The sequence below is a fragment of the Pseudophryne corroboree genome, chromosome 1, assembly GCF_028390025.1.
Source record: "Pseudophryne corroboree isolate aPseCor3 chromosome 1, aPseCor3.hap2, whole genome shotgun sequence".
Classification (NCBI taxonomy): domain Eukaryota; kingdom Metazoa; phylum Chordata; class Amphibia; order Anura; family Myobatrachidae; genus Pseudophryne; species Pseudophryne corroboree.
In genome coordinates, this window is record NC_086444.1 from 539,379,200 (window position 1) to 539,398,274 (window position 19,075).

General features: G+C 45.8%; 1 protein-coding gene across 4 annotated transcripts in view; it reads right to left on the reverse strand.

Annotated features, from left to right (window-relative positions):
• PSIP1 (PC4 and SRSF1 interacting protein 1) overlaps window positions 1-19,075 on the reverse strand; it is a 369,617-nt gene that overhangs the window by 56,270 nt on the left and 294,272 nt on the right. For 3 of the 4 annotated variants that reach the window (XM_063914078.1, XM_063914077.1, XM_063914076.1), the window contains exons 12-14: window positions 6,611-6,666; window positions 6,363-6,433; window positions 3,660-3,782 (exon numbers count right to left, since the gene is read on the reverse strand). In XM_063914078.1, the coding sequence (XP_063770148.1) occupies window positions 3,660-3,782; window positions 6,363-6,433; window positions 6,611-6,666 (250 nt within the window). The remainder of the gene's footprint in view (window positions 1-3,659; window positions 3,783-6,362; window positions 6,434-6,610; window positions 6,667-19,075) is intronic. The other variant, XM_063914079.1, reaches the window with a different exon arrangement.

A 19,075-nucleotide genomic window follows, 5' to 3' on the forward strand; every position in this document is an offset into this window, starting at 1 on the left:
TGTTAAAATCCTCACTATGTGACTCCACTTCGCCCTCCTCACCCTCATCTTGTGCCGTGAGGTCTGGCATGGAATCGTCAGAATGCAACATAGCAGAAACTGGTAAATCATAAGACATATGAAATTTATCCCGTCTACCCAAAATGGATCTGGACCTTTCGCAAGGCTGAGACCCCTCTGGTAGTTCTGGCGGTCTCACCCTAGACTCAGATCTTGCCGTTTCCCGCTCCTGTCGAGCGGCGGTCAATTCTGATTGCAACCCAGCCAGTACATTGGCTAGCATTTCCCATAGAGGGTCCGGGCTTTAAAACCGGAGCAGAATTTTTATTCGGAACCGAATCCACAAAACATACTGTACATGTGGTAGATCCATCCGGTAACACACTGCTACAGACTTTGCAATTATGCTTTTTAGTTATTGCTGGTGCCTTACTCATTATGGCGACAGACAATACAATACACAAAAAACAGACACTTGCACGACTCAGTAAAATAGTACCAAGGTGTCTATATATACATATCTGGGCAAGTGCAGTACACGTGGCCAGTACTATGAAATGTGATCCCAAATTCCCACTAACACCCCTGCGCCTCCGGTGGAGTAGAGATGTAGTACTGGAACGTTCTGGAATCACAGCAGGAAGACACAGGAAGCATGGTTAGAAATGGCTGCCATGCTTACCCATATAATCACAGTGCAGGTTAAAGTGACATTTATATGAAATCCTGTAATTAACCCTGCAGCCTAGCATACTGCTGTTGCTGCAGGTTTTCCCTCTCATGCCGCTGATTGCCCCCTCTGTTATATAATCACAGTATAACGCCCCCCCCCCCTCCCCCCTGCATGCTCCGTTGCGGATGCAGTGCGGGCGGGCAGCGCAGCGTGTGGGGCAGCCAGCGGGAGCCGGGTAGCGGGACGCGCAGTGACTGAGAGCGGGGAGCGCGTCTTGAATCGCTGTGAGCAGCGGGCGTGCAGCGGTGAGGGCCGGAGCAGCGGCGGCAGCAGGAGCAGCGTGGGCGGCCGGAGCAGCGGCGGCTGGCGTCTGCAGAGGGATCCCGGCATCATATAAACAATGTCCCCACACAGCGGGGCGGCAGCGGGAGCTGACCGCCCCGTTCAACATACCTTGACTCCTGCTTCTTGTGGTGAGGCTCCGACGGGGCTTTTCTACAAGCGCCGGCCAGCCTGTGCAGGAGGATCTGTGTGGCTGTGAGGGAACTCATTCAGTGAGGACCGACACGCCACAGCTGCTATTAGCAGCTTGCACTATCCCTGACCCTGCCTTTTGGAAGGGGGAAAGGGATGTGTATGAAAAAAGAAAATCACTTAAATCAAAAAATATTCAAAAGAATCGTGGACCCAGCCACATTGACCTGTTGCTACTTCGAGCACAGAAAAAACACTGAGGTACTCGGGGATATGGAGGGGTGGAGTGTTCTAAATTTAAATATTCAGTGCCCTGTTTCCTACGGAAGCCGTCCATATCCCAAGAGTACTCCAGTGACCCCTAGTGGATGAAAAAGAAATTGGTATAGTATCCATCCTCACCAACCGCATGAAGGTCTCAATCGATGCGTTTGTTGAGGGCGGGTCAAAAGTACTGGGGATTTTAAATGGAGTTGATTTATACTGAGTAGCTGGCCGTTTGTTGAAGAAGTCTTTGAGGCGTAGTTGCCTGTGAAATCTATAAAGCTCAACCACAAAGTCAAAAGGTTTCTGTCGATGAGTTTGAACATAAGACAGACCCTTGGCTAATACCATAGCCTCAGGTTCAGTCAATTTGTATGAGGATAGATTGAACAGTGCTATTTGCGGATCATCCTGGAATTTTTTTCTCTTTGATTTTTGATGCCTGACACCCCCTCCCCTGCAGGGTTTTCTAATTCCCTGTCTGGTGGTGCTTTGCTGCGTGTGGACGCTTTGTCCCCTAAAAAATGTTGTCTGGATTTACTGGAATTATCTGAATCACTCTGAGAGGTGTTGGACTCAATATCAGTAAAGTGTCTGGGTTGTAGTCTTTTAAATGTCTGACCAGTTTGCCACTGACGTCTATTATTTTGAGGAATCAACCAGGGATACACACGAAAATCCCTGTAGTCCTCTTTGACCCTCTTGTATTTACCTTTCTTAAATGCTAGCAAATCTGATTTAAATATGGCTACACTCTCATCCAATTTGGATAGCCAGTCAGTGCTATTGTCAGCCTTGATAATATCTAATCCTGCAATCTCACAAGCTTTGATGTCCTTCTCCACAACCTTGATGTCGGCGTTCACCTGCTGGATGACCAAAAGCATTAAATCAAAGCTACATTGATTCAGGATGAGACACCATTATCTACAGAATTCTTTACAGTTACGTCCCAAAGTAGGTTGGTTTTTAATTCTAAAGCCCCTAGGGACTAGATTTTCTTTATGGTACTGCGCAACCTTAATAGATCTGCATGAACTTCCTGTGGGCTATCCTGATCAAAAGCTAGTTGGTCAGTGTTAGAAAAAAGTATTTTTGGTACATCTTTATAGTGGATGCCTTCTCCACACAGATGCTCCAGTTCTTGTTTATTATTTATTTTTTGTATGTTTTTTTGGATATGTTGCTTATATGCATATATATCTAGTGCCAAGTAGATGTGTTAGCCAAGGGTAGTACCATCACGATATGACCAATATATGGTTAGCCCCGGTGATATGTCTGCACCGATTAAATCAGTGTTATAAGTTTATCGATTAGTTAAGCCAGAGGGGGGCTCTGTGTATAATGATAGTCATCTATATAAGTGATGCAATAGGTCCCTGGCGGTAAGTGTGGCACATTGTATACGCATAGATGTTATTTTATTTTATCCTGTTTAGGTGTAGTAGTCTTGTGCACTAATGTTTCCCCGATTCTGCCACTATAGGTGAGTGGAGGGGACGTGGCTGGGTTGCCAGGAGACAGGGAAGCCAATAGAGGTACGTGATGTCAAGCAGGCGGATCGCTTGGACGAGCAGGCCAATCGGCGAGCCGCTGTTTGCCTGGAGGGTGTGGGACGCTGTACACACGTCACGGTGCGTGAGGAGGCGGGACCGACGCTACTGTGGTAACAGACGGGAGACTTTCGTGGAGAGCGTGGCGATGCTGGATGGCGTCACAGGCGGGCGTCCAGGCAGCTTCATACACGCGCCTCCTAACAACACCTGGCGGAACTCGGGTAAACAATTAGGACAGGTGAGCACACTTTGTTCATTTAGTGGGTATAAATAGTATAAGCTTGGCATAGTGGTTTGAATTACTCCCCTGAAGACGGCGGTAGCCGAAACGGCTGTTGGTAGACCATGCTGGGTTGGATCTATACCCCCAGCATGACTCAGGACATGTGAGACTTGTATCATTGATGGAATTCTGTTTCCAAGCTGCTGATTTTGCACTAAAAAGTTTGTCTTATTGCTTGAAATGGCATAAAAACGTTTGGATATTTAAGGAGTGCTGGTTTCTTCTGCAACATAGCCCCAGCTGGAGCCTCATGGTGTGGTTGTACCTATATTGAATTGCCCCAAACCGGGCACCCTGCATGAGATGATTACAGTGTTGTGCGGACCGTGATGTATAATATATATATATATATATATATATATATATATATATATATATCCAATAACATTTGGTTAAAGTAGCTTACTTTTTTCAGGGTAGTGATCATATCTGTGTGCTTCTGAGCATGCTGCATGCTGACCTGGAGAGATGCCAGCTCATCCAGTGCACTAATACATCTGTTAACATCCTGCACAAAAACACATGAAAACTGTAAAAAGAAGCCCATGGCTGTATGAGATGATGGCTACAGTAATAATTTATTTAGGAGACATATACATGCATATACATCACAGAAGTCGCTCACAAACTTGGGATATTTTATTTTGGGCTAGGGAGGCCACACAATGACAAATAGAGACAAATATTCCAACCCATCTGTGGATTTCCATGCCCTTTAAGAGGTTGTTTTTGTCTCTTTTTGGAAATGTACTCAAATGATGTTAAATTGCATCAGCAAATACAATACTTGAAGCAGTTATATTGTCAAAGGATTCTCAAAACATGAATAAAATAGACAGTGTGCCACTGGAAAAAGTAAATACGAAAATGGCTATGTTGTTAGCAACACCTTTAAAACATTGTAAAATACATAAGGTTAAAATATGTTGCCTTTCACAAACAAGCCCACTGACTTTCAAACTCTGTAATTAATGCACTATTGAAGATTTTATCTTCCTTGCAAGAGTATGGATTACTGAACCTGATACTAATTTCTCTCTGAATAGTACCCACTCAATTTCCATGCCATTACATTTATTTGTTACATATTTGAGTGAAAGACTGGACCACTAAACAATAGATCTGTATGTGAAGGTATAACCCATGGTTTCTCTTGAAGCATCTCCCAAGCCACTAGGAGCCATGGACACGGTGGCCAAAATGAAAGAATGGCTATCACTTTTACTTTTTTAATTTTTCTCCCCAGAGATAGAAGCGAGGGAATGGAGTGACATAGGTCAGATGAAACCTCATGGGACGGACAATGCATCCACCCAGTGTGTCCATGGAATTTTTTCGTAGAGAGAAGAAATTAGTTTTTTGGCATTCTGGTTTGGTGCCATAATGTCCATTTGTGGAAGGCAAAATCTTTCTATCATCAGCTGAACAACAATCTGCTAGAGAGACCATTCTCTGGAAACAACCAGACACTACCTTCTTCTTGCCTGCAATATGGTATTTTTTCTCTCCAAGATATCATCATAGTTCTACTTCTGCAGCCTCCCTGGTGATTTATGAAGGCCATATATATTCTGTTGTTTGAGAATACTCTGAGATACTTTTAACAGCAAATTTCCTTGAAACTCAACTGCTTTCCATTCAGCTCTGATTTACAGTACATTTATGTGGAGTTTATTTTCTGTTGTGACTCATGGTGATATTTATCAAAGTTTGGAGAGAGAGATAAAATACTAACCAATCAGCTCCTAACTGATTGATATTTTTCAAGCACAGCCTGTAAAGTGACAGGTGCTGATTGGTTGGTACTTTCTCTCCCCAAGCTTTGATAAATATCTCCCTCACTATCTTTGTGATTATATGAACTTCACACTCTGTAGCACTGGAATATGACATTCACGGTGTCCATAAAGTTGGTTTTTAGCACCTTCGGGAATATTTAGTAAAGGTCAATGTTTGTTTTGACTGATTTGGTTTTTGAAGGGTTTAAATCACACATTTACAAACAGATGATTTTTGACGTTGTTTAAAAAAAAAATTTAAAAAATGATCTGTTAGTAAATGTGAAATTTGGACCCTGAAATACAAAATCTATCACAAATCGACCCAACATCGACTTTCAGTAAATATTTCACCTGGGGGTAGATTTACAAAAGTTTTTTAAAATTGAAAATTAGCGATGTTGCCTATAACAACCAGTCCGATTCTGGCTACTGTTTCTCCACTGCATTTTAGAAAATAATCAAATCTGATTGGTTGCTATGGGCAACATCACCACTTGTCTGTTTTAAAAGCTTTAGTAAATTTACTCCAAGGGGAGAGCGTTCAAGGTGGGTCTAGACCAGGCTTGGCCAACCTGTGGCTCTCCAGATGTTGTGAAACTACACATCCCAGCATGCCCTGCCACGGTTTTAGCATTCCTTAATAGCAAAACTGTGGCAAAGCATGATGGGACTTGTAGTTTTACAACAGCTGGAGAGCCACAGGTTGGCCAGGCCTGGTCTAGACAGTCTGATGTTGTGACCCAATGAAATCAGTTTGTGAATCCGGAGAGCTAACCGTTCTAGCTGATGACTGCTCATATGCCATCATGCCCAAGGAAATACAGACTGTGAAGGAAAACACTTTCAACAGTGTAAGCACTCTCTTTACTTTTGTTCACTGAATAAAACCCTGAAGGGGTGTACACACGGAGAGATCAGTGTTTAAAATCTAAGCAATCTGACTTGATTGCTTAGATTTTAAGCACGGATCTGTCGTGTGTATGCCCCCCAGCGATAGCAATGCGCGGCCCTGCGCATCGCTATCGCCAGTGCTAGATTGCTGCACTGTGTGAAGTGAGCGTCCCCCTCGCTCAGCACACATCATGCTGTGCTGAGATGGGGGAGGGATGTGTGCTGAGCGGTCTGTGTTAAAATCGCTCAGCACACATCTCTCCCATCAGTTCTGGCCTTGAGAGGGATCAATGATAGAAAGATAAAGTACAGACCAACTTTGTCAGAAAGCTACACCCATCCCCCACCCCCAACAGTAGGGAGTCCTTTGGGGTTGTTTTGCCAAATCACGCAAATAGCAGTTAAAAATACTTGGGCCTAGGCAATACATACTGTACCTGGTGGTCAATCTTTAAGGAGTTCTTTATTTCCGCATGTATCCTTTGAAGTCTGGCATCTGTGGATGTTTCTGTAATGGGTGTAAAAACATGAAAAATAAACTAAACACTGTAATATGCATTTAATTAAATACATTATGAAAATCAGCAGTTGTAAATGTTCATTAAATTATGGGAAGAAAACGGTATGATAAGAATTCTTAAGTTTGAATTCTTTGAGTAAAACACCATGTACAAAACAAGCAAACCTTTTTTCCTGTCAAATTTCTTGACCTCTGCTTTTTTCATATCATCCTTATTGTGACTGAAAAAACAAACATGATACATAATGTAAGTCTAATATTCTTCGTAGTAGAATAACTACTAATTCCAATAAAAATAATGGAATTTCATTTTTTTATTTTCAGAAGATACTTTTTCTTTGTTATCTCCATGCAATTAGTGCAGCTTCAAAATATATTTCCTCCTAACATAGAATTACTGAAGAATATGTGCAAAGTCTGACAGAGTTATTGATCGACAAATGTAAAGCTTTTTAAAAAATTGTTTTTTGTGTTTTATTCAAGCTGTTAAATTGAGCAAATATTTGTGCATTGCAAATTACAGAAATTTGTCACATTCAATTCTGTACCATTCAGAGGTTATTTTAACTTTTACATTACAGATTAACTAAAATATGCAATTTAACAGGGGTGCCGAAATTTGCATACAGGTTTATTTCCGAGTAATGAAAGTATTGTCACTGATGGTGTCGGATAAGCTACAACTTGACTACAAACAGCCGGAATGTGTTCACATTTTATCCCTGCATAGCACCTGAGCAGGTGGAGTGGTGAGTAAGCAGTGGTTTATTACATGGTGTTCATAACATTCTTCAAACCTACAGCAGGGATGTCGATAATCTAACTTGATTATACAAGTATCTTTACAATATAAGAGTGGAGAATTTTACCCTGCAATATGTGACTTTAAAACACCTTCCTTAATGGAGCTGCCATCTAATCATGTATGTGATCAATTAGTTATCACACTTTAAACAAAGCAAAGTCTACTTGGTCACAGGAGGAAAGTTATTTCATTATCATCAAGCCGGACAGAGTCCATGTACATATTTTGAAACTTTATTTGGAGATATATATATATATATATATATATATATATAATTTATTAGCAGTTTCTTATATAGCGCAGCATATTCCGTTGCGCTTTACAATTAGAACAACAGTTATAGAACAAAACTGGGCAAAGACAGACATAGAGGTAGGAAGGCCCTGCTCGCAAGCTTACAATCTATAGGGAAAATAAGAATTTACTTACCGATAATTCTATTTCTCATAGTCCGTAGTGGATGCTGGGAACTCCGTAAGGACCATGGGGAATAGCGGCTCCGCAGGAGACTGGGCACAAAAAGTAAAAGCTTTAGACTAGCTGGTGTGCACTGGCTCCTCCCCCTATGACCCTCCTCCAAGCCTCAGTTAAGATACTGTGCCAGGACGAGCGTACATAATAAGGAAGGATCTTGAATCCCGGGTAAGACTCATACCAGCCACACCAATCACACCGTACAACTCGTGATCTGAACCCAGTTAACAGTATGATAACTGTAGGAGCCTCTGAAAAGATGGCTTCCAACAATAAACAACCCGATTTGTTTGTAACAATAACTATATACAAGTATTGCAGACAATCCGCACTTGGGATGGGCGCCCAGCATCCACTACGGACTATGAGAAATAGAATTATCGGTAAGTAAATTCTTATTTTCTCTGACGTCCTAGTGGATGCTGGGAACTCCGTAAGGACCATGGGGATTATACCAAAGCTCCCAAACGGGCGGGAGAGTGCGGATGACTCTGCAGCACCGAATGAGAGAACTCCAGGTCCTCCTCAGCCAGGGTATCAAATTTGTAGAATTTAGCAAACGTGTTTGCCCCTGACCAAGTAGCTGCTCGGCAAAGTTGTAAAGCCGAGACCCCTCGGGCAGCCGCCCAAGATGAGCCCACCTTCCTTGTGGAATGGGCTTTTACAGATTTTGGCTGTGGCAGGCCTGCCACAGAATGTGCAAGTTGAATTGTACTACAAATCCAACGAGCAATCGTCTGCTTAGAAGCAGGAGCACCCAGCTTGTTGGGTGCATACAGGATAAACAGCGAGTCAGATTTTCTGACTCCAGCCGTCCTGGAAACATATATTTTCAGGGCCCTGACTACGTCCAGCAACTTGGAGTCCTCCAAGTCCCTAGTAGCCACAGGTACCACAATAGGTTGATTCATGTGAAACGCTGAAACCACCTTAGGGAGAAATTGAGGACGAGTCCTCAATTCCGCCCTATCCGAATGAAATATCAGGTAAGGGCTTTTATAGGATAAAGCCGCCAATTCTGATACGCGCCTGGCTGAAGCCAGGGCCAACAGCATTACCACTTTCCATGTGAGATATTTCAAATCCACTGTGGCAAGTGGTTCAAACCAATGTGATTTTAGGAACCCTAAAACTACATTGAGATCCCAAGGTGCCACTGGAGGCACAAAAGGAGGCTGTATATGCAGTACCCCTTTGACAAACGTCTGAACTTCAGGCACTGAAGCCAGTTCTTTCTGGAAGAAGATCGACAGGGCCGAAATTTGAACCTTAATGGACCCTAATTTTAGGCCCATAGACAATCCTGCTTGCAGGAAATGTAGGAAACGACCCAGTTGAAATTCCTCCGTAGGGGCCTTCTTGGCCTCACACCACGCAACATATTTTCGCCAAATGCGATGATAATGTTTTGCAGTTACATCCTTCCTGGCCCTGATCAGGGTAGGGATGACTTCATCTGGAATGCCTTTTTCCTTCAGGATCCGGCGTTCAACCGCCATGCCGTCAAACGCAGCCGCGGTAAGTCTTGGAACAGACAAGGTCCCTGCTGGAGCAGGTCCTTCCTTAGAGGTAGAGGCCACGGGTCCTCCGTGAGCATCTCTTGCAGCTCCGGGTACCAAGTTCTTCTTGACCAATCCGGAGCCACGAGTATCGTTCTTACTCCTCTCCTTCTTATGATTTTCAGTACTTTTGGTATGAGAGGAAGAGGAGGGAACACATATACCGACTGGAACACCCACGGAGTTACCAGAGCGTCCACCGCTATTGCCTGAGGGTCCCTTGACCTGGAGCAATATCTGTCCAGTTTCTTGTTGAGACGGGACGCCATCATGTCCACCTTTGGTTTTTCCCAACGGTTTACAATCACTTGGAAGACTTCTGGATGAAGTCCCCACTCCCCCGGGTGGAGGTCGTGTCTGCTGAGGAAGTCTGCTTCCCAGTTGTCCACTCCCGGAATGAACACTGCTGACAGTGCTATCACATGATTTTCCGCCCAGCGGAGAATCCTTGCAGCTTCTGCCATTGCCCTCCTGCTTCTTGTGCCGCCCTGTCTGTTTACGTGGGCGACCGCCGTGATGTTGTCCGACTGGATCAATACCGGTTGACCCTGAAGCAGAGGCCTTGCTTGACTTAGGGCATTGTAAATGGCCCTTAGCTCTAGGATATTTATGTGAAGAGACGTTTCCATGCTTGACCACAAGCCCTGGAAATTTCTTCCCTGTGTGACTGCTCCCCAGCCTCTCAGGCTGGCATCCGTGGTTACCAGCATCCAATCCTGAATGCCGAATCTGCGGCCCTCTAGAAGATGAGCCTTCTGTAACCACCACAGGAGAGATACCCTTGTCCTTGGAGATAGGGTTATCCGCTGATGCATCTGAAGATGCGATCCGGACCATTTGTCATTTCGGCCATTACCTTGGTAAAGACCCGTGGTGCCGTGGACAATCCAAACGGCAGCGTCTGAAACTGATAATGACAGTTTTGTATCACAAACCTGAGGTACCCTTGGTGAGAAGGGTAGATTGGGACATGGAGATAAGCATCCTTGATGTCTAGAGATACCATATAGTCCCCTTCTTCCAGGTTCGCTATCACTGCTCTGAGTGACTCCATCTTGAATTTGAACCTTTTTATGTAAGTGTTCAAAGATTTTAGATTTAAAATTGGTCTCACCGAGCCGTCCGGCTTCGGTACCACAAACAGCGTGGAATAATACCCCTTTCCCTGTTGTAGGAGGGGTACCTTGATTATCACCTGCTGGGAATACAGCTTGTGAATAGCTTCCAATACTGCCTCCCTGTCGGAGGGAGACGTTGGTAGAGCAGACTTCAGGAACCGGCGAGGGGGAGACGTCTCGAATTCCAATTTGTACCCATGTGATACTACCTGCAGGATCCAGGGGTCCACTTGCGAGTGAGCCCACTGCGCGCTGAAATTCTTGAGACGGCCCCCCACCGTGCCCGAGTCTGCTTGCAGAGCCCCAGCGTCATGCTGAGGACTTGGCAGAAGCGGGGGAGGGCTTCTGCTCTTGGGCAGAGGCTGCATGGTGCAGTCTTTTTCCCCTTCCTCTGCCCCGGGGCAGGAACGAGCGGCCTTTTTCCCTCTTGCCCTTATAGGGACGAAAGGACTGGGTTTGAAAAGACGGTGTCTTTTTCTGCTGAGAGGTGACCTGGGGTAAAAAGGTGGATTTTCCAGCCGTTGCCGTGGCCACCAGGTCCGATAGACCGACCCCAAATAACTCCTCCCCTTTATACGGCAATACTTCCATATGTCGTTTGGAATCCGCATCACCTGACCACTGTCGCGTCCATAACGTTCTTCTGGCAGAAATGGACATCGCACTTACTCTAGATGCCAGGGTGCAAATATCCCTCTGTGCATCTCGCATATGTAGAAATGCATCCTTTAAATGCTCTATAGTTAATAATATACTGTCCCTATCCAGGGTATCAATATTTTCAGTCAGGGAATCCGACCAAGCCACTCCAGCGCTGCACATCCAGGCTGAGGCGATCGCTGGTCGCAGTATAACACCGGTATGTGTGTATATACCTTTTAAGATATTTTCCAGCCTCCTATCAGCTGGTTCCTTGAGGGCGGCCGTATCAGGAGACGGTAACGCCACTTGTTTTGATAAGCGTGTGAGCGCCTTATCTACCCTAGGGGGTGTTTCCCAACGTGCCCTAACCTCTGGCGGGAAAGGGTATAGTGCCAATAATTTATTAGAAATCAGCAGTTTTTTATCGGGGGAAACCCACGCTTTATCACACCTCATTTAATTCATCTGACTCAGGAAAAACCACTGGTAGTTTTTTCACACTCCACATAATACCCTTTTTTGTGGTACTTGTAGTGTCAGAAATGTTCAATGCCTCCTTCATTGCCGTGATCATGTAACGTGTGGCCCTACTGGACATTACGTTTGTCTCGTCACCGTCGACACTGGATTCAGTATCCGTGTCAGGGTCTGTGTCGACCATCTGAGGTAACGGGCGTTTTAGCGCCCCTGACGGTGTCTGAGACGCCTGAACAGGCACTAATTGATTTGTCGGCTGTCTCATGTCGTCAACAGTTTTTTGCAAAGTGCTGACATTGTCACGTAATTCTTTAATTACTACCATCCAGTCAGGTGTCGACTCCCTAGGGGGTGACATCACTAACACAGGCAATTGCTCTGCTTCCACATAATTTTCCTCCTCATACATGTCGACACAATCGTACCGACACCCAGCACACACACAGGGAATGCTCTGATAGAGGACAGGACCCAACTAGCCCTTTGGGGAGACAGAGGGAGAGTTTGCCAGCACACACCAGAGCGCTATATATATACAGGGATAACCTTATATAAGTGTTACTCCCTGTTATAGCTGCTGTATTTATATATTAGCTGCCAATAGTGCCCCCCTCTCTGTTTTACCCTGTTTCTGTAGTGCAGGACTGCAGGGGAGAGTCAGGGAGCCGTCCTTCCAGCGGAGCTGTGAAAGAAAATGGCGCTTGTGTGCTGAGGAGAAAGGCTCCGCCCCCTTCACGGCGGCCTTTTCTCCCGCTTTTTTCAGGAAACTGGCAGGGGATAAATGCATCCATATAGCCCAGGAGCTATATGTGATGCATTTTTTTTTAGCCATATAAGGTTTTTATATCGTTTTTATTGCGTCTCAGGGCGCTCCCCCCCAGCGCCCTGCACCCTCAGTGACCGGAGTGTGAAGTGTGCTGAGAGCAATGGCGCACAGCTGCAGTGCTGTGCGCTACCTTATTTGAAGACAGGAACGTCTTCTGCCGCCGCTTTCTCCGGACCTCTTCGCTCTTCTGGCTCTGTAAGGGGGCCGGCGGCGCGGCTCCGGGACCCATCCAGGCTGAACCTGTGATCGTCCCTCTGGAGCTAATGTCCAGTAGCCAAGAAGCCCAATCCACTCTGCAGTCAGGTGAGTTCGCTTCTTCTCCCCTTAGTCCCACGATGCAGTGAGCCTGTTGCCAGCAGGACTCACTGAAAATAAAAAACCTATTTAAACTTTTACTTCTAAGCAGTTCAGGAGAGCCACCTAGCTTGCACCCTTCTCGTTCGGGCACAAAAATCTAACTGAGGCTTGGAGGAGGGTCATAGGGGGAGGAGCCAGTGCACACCAGCTAGTCTAAAGCTTTTACTTTTTGTGCCCAGTCTCCTGCGGAGCCGCTATTCCCCATGGTCCTTACGGAGTTCCCAGCATCCACTAGGACGTCAGAGAAATAGGCATTGATACACAAGGATAGATGTAACCTGTTACATAATGGTTCCCCAGATTGCTTGGATCTTAGTGGGTTGTATGATATGATCACCCAGCAATGTTGGAAGACAAAATGTGAGGTTATGGGGACTGTGCAGAGGGGATGTAACTGGATAGGGAAGCATTGAAGGTTGTGTGTGTGGGTCAGGAATTTGGTAGGCTTGTCTGAAGAGATGAGTTTTCAGGGAACATTTAAAGGTTTGGAGACTAGTGGAGAGTCTTATTGTGCGTGGGAGGGCATTCCACAGAGTGGGTGAAGCCCGGGTAAAGTCCTGTAATTTTGAGTGGGAACAGGTAATACATCTGGATGAGAGACGCAGATCTTGTGCAGAGCGGAGGGGTCTGGTAGGGAGATATTTTGAGCTGAGTGAGGAGATGTATGATGGTGCAGTTTGGTTAATAGCCTTGTATGTAAGTAAAAGTATTTTATATTTGACACGGTAGAATACCGGTAACCAATGGAGGGACTGACAGAGCGGATCAGCAGACGAAGAACGTCTGGCGAGGAAGATTAGCCTCGCAGCTGCATTTAAAATGGATTGAAGTGGTGGGAGCCTATGTTTGGGAAGACCAGTAAGGAGACTATTACAATAATCAATGCGGGAGATGATGAGTGCATGGATCAGAGTTTTTGCAGTGTATTGTGTAAGATAAGGGCGTATTTTGGATATGTTTTTAAGGTGCATGTAACATGATTTAGAGACCGATTGAATGTGTGGAACAAACGACAGTTCAGAGTCAAGGATGACACCTAGGCAGCGAGCTTGTGGGGTAGGGTGGATAGTTGCATTGTCAACAGTTATGGCAATATCAGGTTGGTAACTACCCTTAGCTGGTGGGAAAATAATTCTGTTTTGGAAATGTTGAGTTTGAGGTGGCGAGATGACAACCAAGATGAAATGGCAGACAGGCATCCAGTGACACGAGCCAATACAGATGGTGATAAATCTGGGGAGGATAGGTAAATTTGAGTATCATCAGCGTACAAATGATACTGAAATCCGAAGGAACGGATTAGTTTACCAAGAGAGGAGGTATAGATTGAGAAAAGCAGAGGACCTAAGACTGAGCCTTGCGGTACTCCAACTGATAGAGGTAGAGAAGAGGAGGTAGAATCAGAGAAGTGAACACTGAAAGATCGATTAGATAGGTAGGATGAGAACCAAGTAAGGGCTGTGCCCTGAAGACCTAGGGACTCTAGTGTTTGTATGAGAAGAGAGTGGTCAACAGTGTCAAAAGCAGCAGAGAGATCTAGAAGAATAAGTAGTGTGCAATGGCCTTTTGATCTAGCAGTAACCAGATCATTCACTACTTTGGTCAGTGCCGTCTCTGTGGAGTGTTGGGCACGAAAGCCTGACTGAAGTGGGTCCAGTAAGTTGTGGGAGTTAAGAAAGTGTGTAAGGAGAGTGTAGGCAAGTCTCTCAAGTAGCTTGGAGGGACTGGGTAGTTGAGAAATGGGACGGTAGTTAGAGAGTGTGTTTGGGTCAGAGTTGTGTTTTTTCAGAATGGGAGTAATCACTGCATGTTTAAATAGAAATGGAAAGATGCCAGTAGAGAGAGAGAGAGAGAGAGAGAGAGAGAGAGAGAGAGAGAGAGAGAGAGAGAGAGAGAGAGAGAGAGAGAGAGATTACAGATTTTAGTTAAGGTTGGGATAAGCACAGGAGACAAACTTTTACTGAACTGTGAGGGTATAGGATCAAGAGGAGAGGTAGGAGGATGAAAAGAGTGTTGATACTTCATCTTCACTTGTGGGATCAAATGAAGAGAAAGTGCCAGAGGGTTCAGATAGGGATTTGAGCAGGTCACTGGCTGAGTTAGAGCATACCATTTCATCTCGGATTTTATCAATCTTATCCTTGAAGTAGGAAGCAAGTTCTTGTGCACTGATAGTAGCTAGTGGGGGAGGTGAGGGAGGGTAAAGAAGTGATTTAAATGTATTAAAAAGTCCTTTGGGGTTGGTGGCATGATAAGAGATGAGAGATTGGAAATATGTTTGTTTGGCAGTGTCCAGGGCCTGACGATAGGAGTGGTAGGTAGTCTTATATGTGAGAAAGTCACTTGGATTCTGAGATTTCCGCCACTGACGTTCTACCTTACGTGACAGTTTTTGTAGGTGTCTTGTTGATTTAGAGTGCCATGGTTGGCATCTAAGCCTACGTGGAGTGTGATGGGTAGCTGGAGCAACTTCATCAAGGGCACTCTCTAGGGTCTGGTGCAGGTGGGATACAGCAGTGTCAGGTGTGGTGAATGTAGAGATTGGTGAGAGACGTTGCAGAGAAGTGGAAAGTTGTTGAAAATTTAGATTGTTAGTATTTCTGCGTGTTAGAGGAGGCTTGCTTGGTTTTAGTGTCCTAGAATTTAAAGTAATAGAAGAGATTGTGAAGGTGATCAGGTTGTGATCAGAGAGAGGGAAAATAAGATTTTACTTACCGGTAAATCTATTTCTCGTAGTCCGTAGAGGATGCTGGGACTCCGTAAGGACCATGGGGAATAGATGGGCTCCGCAGGAGATAGGGCACTTTAAGAAAGCTTTGGATTCTGGGTGTGCACTGGCTCCTCCCTCTATGCCCCTCCTCCAGACCCCAGTTAGGGAACCTGTGCCCAGAGAAGATGGACAGTACGAGGAAGGATTTTTGTAAATCTAAGGGCGAGATCCATACCAGCCACACCAAATAACTTGTGATAAACTACCCAGTTAACAGTATGAACAACAACATAGCCTCGGTTCAACCGATAAACTACAACATAACTCTTATGTAAGCAATAACTATATACAAGTCTTGCAGAAGAAGTCTGCACTTGGGACGGGCGCCCTGCATCCTCTACGGACTACGAGAAATAGATTTACCAGTAAGTAAAATCTTATTTTCTCTAACGTCCTTGAGGATGCTGGGACTCCGTAAGGACAATGGGGATTATACCAAAGCTCCCAAACGGGCGGGAGAGTGCGGATGACTCTGCAGCACCGAATTGAGCAAACAGGAGGTCCTCCTTAGTCAGGGTATCAAACTTACAGAACTTTGCAAAGGTATTTGACCCCGACCAAGTAGCAGCTCGGCACAGCTGTAGTGCCGAGACCCCTCGGGCAGCCGCCCAAGAAGAGCCCACCTTCCTAGTGGAATGGGCCTAAACCGATTTAGGTAACGGCAATCCTGCCATAGAATGCTCCAGCTGAATCGTGTTACAGATCCAGCGAGCAATAGTCTGCTTTGAAGCAGGGCCGCCAACCTTGTTGGCTGTATACAGGACAAACAGTGCTTCTGTTTTGCAGATCCTAGCCGTTCTGGCCACGTAAATTTTCAAAGCCCTGACCACATCAAGGGACTCGCAATCCTCCAAGTCACGCGTAGCCACAGGCACGACAATAGGTTGGTTCATATGAAAGGATGAGACCACCTTTGGCAGGAATTGAGGACGGGTCCGCAATTTCGCTCTATCCATATGGACAATCAGATAGGTCTTTTAGTGATAAAAGCCTCCAATTCCGAAACTCGCCTAGCCGAAGTCAAGGCTAACAACATGACCACCTTCCAGGTGAAATATTTCAACACCACTGACTTAAGTGGTTCAAACCAATGAGACTTAAGGAACCGTAACCCACGTTAAGGTCCCAAGGCGCCACCGGCGGTACAAAAGGAGGCTAAAAATGCCGTACTCCCTACACAAACGTTTGTACTTCAGGAAGAGAAGCCAAATCTTTTTGGAAGAAAATGGATAAGGCCGAAATTTGAACCTTTATCGATCCTAATTTTAGGCCCAACTTCACTCCAGTTTGAAGGAAGTGAAGCAGACGGCCCAAAAGGAATTCCTCCGTAGGAGCATTCCTGGCCTCACATCAGGAAACATATTTTCGCCATATTCGGTGATAATGTTTCAATGTCACTTCCTTCCTAGCCTTAATTAGGGTAGGAATGACCTCCTCCGGTATACCCATTACCGCTAGGATCCTGCGTTGAACCGCCATGCCGTCAAACGCAGCCGCGGTAAGTCTGGGAACAGACAGGGCCCCTGCTGCAGCAGGTCCTGTCTTAGACTAAGAGGCCACGGATTCTCTGTGAGATCTGGATACCATGTCCTCCGTGTCCAATCTGGAACAATGAGAATTGGTCTCACTCCTCTTTTTCTTATTATCCTCAACACCATGGGTATGAGAGGAAGAGGAGTAAACACAGAAACTGACCAGAACACCCACAGTGTCACTAGGGCATTCATAGCTTACTGCCTGAGGGTCTCCTGACCTGGCGCAATAACTCTGCGGCTTTGTGTTGAGGCGGGACGCGATCATGTCTATCAGTGGCAGTCTCCACCGAATTGCAATCTGTGCTAAGACTTCCTGATGAAGTCCCCACTCTCCAGGACGTAGGTCGTGCCCTCTGAGGAAGTCTGCTTCCCAGTCGTCCACTCCCGGAATGAACACTGCTGACAGTGCACTTACATGATTCTCCGCCCAGCGAAGAATTCTGGTGGCTTCCGCCATCGCCACTCTGCTCCTTGTGCCGCCTTGGCGGTTTAGATGAGCTACTGCGGTGACGTTGTCCGACTGGATCAGAACCGGTTGGTCGCAAAGTAAGGTCTCCGCCTGACGTAGGGCGTTGTATATGGCCCTTAGTTCCAAGAAGTGAAGACAAGTCTCTTGACTTGACCAAAGACCTTGGACATTTTATTTTTCCCTGTGTGACTGCTCCCCAACCTCGGAGGCTCGCGTCCGTGATCCAGTCCTGAATGCCGAACCTGCGGCCCTATAGAAGGTGAGCATCTTGCAGCCACCACAGGAGAGATACCCTGGCCCTGGGGGAGAGGGTGATCAACTGATGAATCTGTAGATGCGACCCGGACCACTTGTCCAGTAGGTCCCATTTGAAAGACCTCGCATGGAACCTGCCGAAGGGAATGATTTTCCCCGGACTCGGGTGCAGCGATGCCGACACCTGTCTTGGTTTCAAAAAGTTCCTGACCAGAGTCATGAGTTCCTGGGCCTTCTCTATCTGAAGGTAAACCCCTTTCTGGTCCGTATCCAGAATCATACCCAAGAAGAGCAGACTAGTCATAGGAACCAACTGTGACTTCCGGATATTGAGAAACTAGCAGTGTTGCTGTGACACCTTCAGCGAAAGTGACACGCTGTTCAACAACTGCTCTTTTGATCTCGCCTCATAGGAGATCGTCCAAGTATGGGATAACTGTGACTCCTTGCTTGCGTAGGAGCACCATCATTTCTGCCAATTACCCTGAAATTGGTAATGACAATACTGTACCGCAATTGTCAGGTACGCCTGATGGGGTGGATAAATGGGAACATGAAGGTATGCAGCCTTTATGTCTAGATACACCATCAAATCCCCCCTTTCCAGGCTGGCCATGATCGCTCTGAGCGATTCCACTTTAATTTTGATCCTTTTCTAGTATAGGTTCAGAGGTTTTAATTTTCAATAGGTCTGACCGAACCGTACGTATTCGGAACTACAGCCAAGGTTGAGTAATAGCCCCTTCCTTGTTGCAGGAGGAGAACCTTGAGCACCACCTGTTGGAGATACAATGTGTGAATTGTATTGAATATAACTCCCCTTCTGGGGGAGAAACCGGTAGGTCCGATAAGGAAAAACCGGCGAGGAGGCACCTTTCGAATTCCTTTGTAACCCTGAGAACAATTTTTATTGCCCCGGGATCCACCTGTGAGTGAACTCAGATGTGGCTGAAGAGTCGAAGACGTGCTCCCCCTGGGACGGACTCCCTTAGCGGAGCTCCCGCATCCTGCGGTGGATGTAGTAGAGGCCGGGGAGGACTTCTGTTCCTGGGAACTAGCTGTGCACCGTGCCCTACCTCAGGTAAGAAAGGAAACTCCTCATACTTTTTTGTTATTCTGCGACCGAAAGGACTGCATTTGATAATGTCGTGCTTTCTTAGTCTGTGAGGGAATATAAGGCAAAAGATCAGAATTACCAACTATAGCTGTGGAGACCAGGTACGAGAGCCCTTCTCCACACAATTCCTCAGCCTTGTGAGGTAAACCCTCCATATGCCTCTTTTAGTCGGCATCACCTGTCCATTGCATGTTCCACAGGACAAGTCTAGCAGAAATCGACATAG